General features: G+C 53.7%; 1 protein-coding gene across 1 annotated transcript; it reads right to left on the bottom strand.

Annotated features, from left to right (window-relative positions):
• Positions 1-83: 83 nt before the first annotated feature.
• On the bottom strand, positions 84-5,006 carry LOC310669030 (gap junction Cx32.2 protein-like). Its single transcript, XM_083422510.1, has 2 exons — positions 2,358-5,006; positions 84-1,639 (listed from the first exon to the last, which is right to left on the bottom strand). Exons 1-2 carry the CDS (start codon positions 2,578-2,580, stop codon positions 687-689), a joined length of 1,176 nt encoding a protein of 391 aa, XP_083278636.1. The 5' UTR covers positions 2,581-5,006; the 3' UTR covers positions 84-686.
• Between the last annotated feature and the right edge of the window lie 350 nt (positions 5,007-5,356).

Consider the following 5,356-nt stretch of genomic DNA (forward strand, 5'->3'; position numbering starts at 1 on the left):
CACGAGAACAGGGTTGGAGGCCCCATGTCCCAGCGAGGTAATTTCCATTGGTGGGTGTGCATGTGGCAGCCAGCATGCCTTACCAACTTTTATGCCCCCAGGGGAAGACCTCCACCCCCTTCCCTGACTTGGCTGCTGTGGGTCCCATCGCATCAGCTCTCTGCTCCGACTGAGCCAGCCTTGAAGCGTGCTCTTTCCACTTCCTGGCCACTAAGGGGCAGCAGGCACCAAGAGAATCTTCCAAAGCGCCTGGCCATTGTCCACATGCCCAGTTCTCTTCTCTGCTTGTGGCTTTGCAGCAGCTGCTCCCAAAAGGAGAAGTGGCTGAAGTCTCTGCTTCAGGCATTTGGGGCTGATGCCTAGGAGAAGAGGGTCTCGAGACTTAGGACCAGCCTGGGACTTTCCCTCAGAGTCCCCCTTCTTCATTGGAAAGGGAGCTGTGAAGTCTCTGCTGCTTCTCCTAGCGTGGCAGAGTTGCTCTCTGATGAAAGGGCAGGCTTGGGCGGTAAAGGAGAGAGGGCAGAGGCTTCTTAATTCCTGAGCAGGTACAGGCTACCTTTCCTCCAGCCCAGGAATTCTCTGTGTGATCAGGCATTGGGGTAGGGATTTCGACTTGGTGGTGCATCTAATGCCCGTGGGAACGCTTGGGTCTTGCTATCCAGTGTGAGGTTAGCAAAGTCCCTTGGCTAAACAGCCAGGTCACTGGACCTCCACTTGTTGCTTGATTTGCTGGACTTGCTCCCTCGCTTCTGCCCTCCGCCCCAAGCGGGACTCTCGCTCACTCCCTCCGTCCGTGGACTGGCTTTCTCTGCAGGCTGCAGAGAGGGGCTGCTGGGAGGCGTAGCACTGGGGCAGTGAAGCAGGCGGTGGCTGGCAGGCTCTCCTTCCGGCTGCCCTTCTGGGCTGAGCTTGGGCTCATGACCTTGCCTGCACTTAGTGGTGGCCACGTGGTACATCTCCACCATGTTGAGCAGGAGGGAGAGGCAGGCGACAGCCAGCATGAAGAGGATGAAGATGGTTTTCTCGGTGGGCCGGGAGATGTAGCAGTTGACCGTGTTGGGGCAGGGCCAGCGGCTGCAGGTGTAGAGGGGCTTCAGCTCAAAGCCATACAGCACGTACTGGCCCAGGATGAAGCCCACCTCAAAGAGAGCCTTGAAGACAACATTGCAGAAGTACGTTCGCAAGATGGCCCCTTGCAGGCGGATCCTTCCGCAGGCGTCCCGCACAGGGGCTGTGCCAGGCCTGGGCTGAGCTGCTGGGCTGCTGCTGACCTCCACCTGAACCCCTGGGGAGGCCCCAAGCTCTTTCTCTTCCATGCGCACCAAGTGCAGGATGTGGCCCAGGTAGATGAGGCTGGGCGTGGAGACGAAGATGATCTGCAGCACCCAGAAGCGGATGTGGGAGATGGGGAAGGTCTGGTCGTAGCAGACGCTCTGGCAGCCGGGCTGCTTGGTGTCGCAGGAGAAGTTGGACTGCTCGTCCCCCCACACCTTCTCTGCTGCTGCCCCCAGGACGAGGATGCGGAAGATGAAGAGGACAGTGAGCCAGACTTTGCCCACCACTGTGGAGTGCTCCTGTGCGCTCTCCAGCAGCCTCCCAAGCAGGTGCCAGTCGCCCATGGGTGCAAGGCGGGCTTGCCCTGCAAGAAAGGGAGGTTCAGACAATTGGGGTGGGGTGCTGGCACTGCTGCCTCTCTTCCCCTCCCTGCCAACGGGGAGGGAGGAGGGGCAGGACCTACCTGTGCCAAGCCGGCTGCCCTTTGATGTATGAGGAGTCATTGTGCTTTTGTTCTCGGGGTAGGGCCCATTGTGTGCACGTCCCTTGAAAAGCCAGGCATTTAACCGGATAAATAGCTTAGTGTCCAGGAGTGGAGCTGAGCACCTGTTGCCTGCAAGGACAAGCCTTGGCCCAAAGCATAGTTCTTCCCCTCAGATCTGGGCACAGCTGGGAAATGGCCAAGACCCCCTTTCTCCCCCTCCGGCCCCATGGTATGGCCACAGCTCAGGGGCATAGCACCTGCTTGGCATGCAGAAGGCATGCAGTTTCAATCCCCAACATCTCCAGGTAGGGCTGGGAACAGCCCCTGCCCCAACCCTGGAGAGCTGCTGCCAGTCAGTGAGGACAATACTGATCTAAATGGAGCGGTGGTCCAACTTGGTTTATAAGCAAGCTTCCTATGCTACACAACCACCCCCAGCACCACCTGTGAAAAGTAAGTAAATAGTGCACCAAGATTACTACCGGCCCAAGCTGGGGTTGTGCCCAAAGCAGCAAGTTCATAGAGCCAAGGTGGCTGCTGGGGGTGGGGTGGCAAGCCCTTCCAAAGTCAGACTCCACCCAGGTGCAGCAACACTCACCCTGTCTGCGTTCGGAGGTCCTGGCATCAAAACACTTCACATCCTGGCCAGCATCCCAGGTGTTGTCAGCTCCCTTGGGTGTCAGCAGCTCCTCCTTCCAGCCACCTCTGAGCGCCTGTCCGGCTGCCTCTTCCGCCGGTGACCACAATGGAGCAACGATCTCTTCCTGGTGTCTCTCCTCCCTGGGCTGGGGCTTTGTTGCCATTGGGGCTTTGCTGCTCATTGGCTGTTTTCATGACTGACCTCTGCAGCATCCACTGGGGGGTCACGTCCAACACTCTTATTTTTGGACAGCACACTTGGTTAATTATAGCCCCTCCTGCAGGGCGAGTGCGAAGGGTGAGCGGGGTTATATTTAGGCAGGAGCTCTCTGGTGAGAGGGACCTTGGAATGACCTGCGGACGAGAGAGGCTATGCTCTGGGATGGTCGTTCTGCTTCCTCTAGCCAGTCACCACCTCATCGCCCTCGGAAGCCTCAGCATTCCTCCCTCTTGTGTCTGTAGCAATGGTAGGGAGAAAGTCAACAAAGAGAAAGGGGAATATCCCCCCCCCCCTCCGCATGTGCTACTAAAACTTTGGACCACCCGGTGAAGCTGAATGTTGGAAACCTTAACAGACAAAAGAAAGGACTTATTTATGGTGTTCCCACCTGGTGATGGCCACCTACCTGGGTGGCTTTAGAAGATTAGACAAAATCATGGAGAACAAGGCTGTTGGTGGTCACTGACCCCGATTCCTGTGTTCTCCCTCTGCTTTGGAGACAGTAAACGAAAACCAGTTGCTGGGAATCCCAAGCGGAGAGAATTGGGTTGCGCTCATTTCCCAAGTGTGGGTTTCCAAGAGACATCTCCTAGGCCACTCTTGAGAACAGGATGCTGGACTAGATGGGCCCCTTTGGCCTGATCCAGGAACCAGCATCATCTTATTCTGAATGTGACATTTTGGGGGATGCAGTGCCTCTTGTGCAGCTTCTTGCAACAAGCCAGTATGCTCCCAACTCAAGAGAGCTGCTTCAGAAGTCAGGGAGAGTAGTGTGACGGGTTACCAACCTCCTTTGTGACCAACCTCCTTGCCCACATCCCAGTCCAGTGGTCACTGGAGCAGGTGGTATGCAGTGGCTTATGTTGGGGAGGGGAAATAAATACATCTTGTGTTCTTGCACAGTGCATTTTCCTGTGCAGTGTACAAGCCAGTGTGTTGTGTGGTTTGAGCGCTGGACTAGGACCTTGGGAGGCCAGGGTTTGAATCTCCCCTGAAGCTCCCTAGGCAACATTGAACCACTCACTGCCTCTCAACCCTAACCCACCTCACAGGGTTGTTGTGGGGATTAATTGAGGGGGGGGGTAACCATGTCCTTGAGTTCTCTGAAGGAAAGGTGAGATGTAAATGCAATGCAATGCAACCAATCAATAAAACACTCAGAGTTTATCAGAGACCACTTGAGGTGAAGAGGAACAAAACATTTTCAAGGTGAGCACAGCACAAGGTTCATCTGCCATGTGGACCTTAGCAATTTACCCTGCACACTTACATACCAGTAAGATAAGCAGGTGGTGTCAGAAGGCTAGGCTTCACTTTATGCATTTTTTAAAAAAATACGTCAACTGCATCATATGGAGTCAGGTCTTTGGTCCATGTAGCTCAGTATTGACAACACTGGCTCTCCAGGGTTTGGATTAGTGAGTAGGGAGACAGTCCAAGTTCTGATCTGGAGGTGCCATTGGATTAGAACCTGGGACCTTCTGCATGCAAAGCAGATGCTCTGCCTCAGATCTGCCTTTTTGTTTACAGTTTTCTAAAACTAGATACCCGCATTTGTTTATAAGCCAAGGTTAACTCATTTAAAACTGGAACATTTTAAAAATAATTGCAAGTGTGAGTTGGGGATTTTGGGGAGAGCAGTGCACGGACGGGAACAACCTGTCCCCGGGCAGCTTTTCCTCATACAGGCTGAAAAACCTGCAGGGATTTCCCTCGGATCTTGTTCTTTGAAAGAGAAAAGGGTACTTGTGGATGAAGCACAGCTTCCAAACCTCCCCACCCACCTTACTCTGCAAATGTTTGACCTTCTTTGAATCGCAGCCCTGTCTCTCTGGCCTGAGCAGAGCAGCCTTCCTGTCAGCAATGTCTTTCATGCAGCAAGTTTTGATAGGCTATGCTCTTATTGTCACTGTTGGAGGTAGTATGCTCCGAAATCCCCACTGCTGGAAACTACAGGGAGGGAAAGGTTGCTGTTGGATCAGGTCCTGCTGACAGGCTTCCCATCTGGTTGGCAACTCTGCCGGATTAGATGGGCCACCAACCTGATCCAGCAGCGCTGTCCTTAGGTTCTTCAACCTCGAGTCTCCAGAGGTGGCTGTTCCCAGCCAGCTTAGCCAGTGGTCATCTTGGACACTCAAGGTTGAAGAACACCAGAATAGACTATGTAAGAGCCCTGCATGAAAACTTGCAGCAGTGTGGCTATTGAGGATTAGTGCCCTTCCTGAGCTCCCGATGAGAAGCGGTTACTCAATGGTCAGTACATGAGGCTACTCTCAATTAAGCAGGGGCTTTCCTCTCTGGGCATGTTGCTCAGAGCCGTTCCCAACCCACTGGAGATTTGCCCTGCTCTTCTTGCATGGAGCTCCAGAACCTGGGTTGAATGAAAGGTCTACCTTGTTAGACCTTCCCTACCTTGTTAGGAAAGAGGCACAGCTCAGGGGTAGGTCCACCTGCCTTGCATGCAGGAGGTTCCATTTGCCATGTGTCCAGTTAAGAAGGATCAAGTAGTACACAATAAGGAGGACCCTGCAGAACTACTGTCAGGAAGCGGAGAAAAATCCTAGCTGGACAAAGAAGTCTGCCTTAGGATGCCAACTTCTTAAATACTGACATGCACAACTGTTGGAAGGATTGCCCCAGTTGCCAGGAGGGGCTTAATCTGAGTGTGTGGTTCCTACAACCTACTACTATTTGTAACAGACAAACCCCCAGATGAAAAACAACTCTTGAGTCAAGAA

Source organism: Podarcis tiliguerta (assembly GCF_965153285.1).
Source record: "Podarcis tiliguerta genome assembly, chromosome: Z".
In the NCBI taxonomy this organism is placed as follows: Eukaryota; Metazoa; Chordata; class Lepidosauria; order Squamata; family Lacertidae; genus Podarcis; species Podarcis tiliguerta.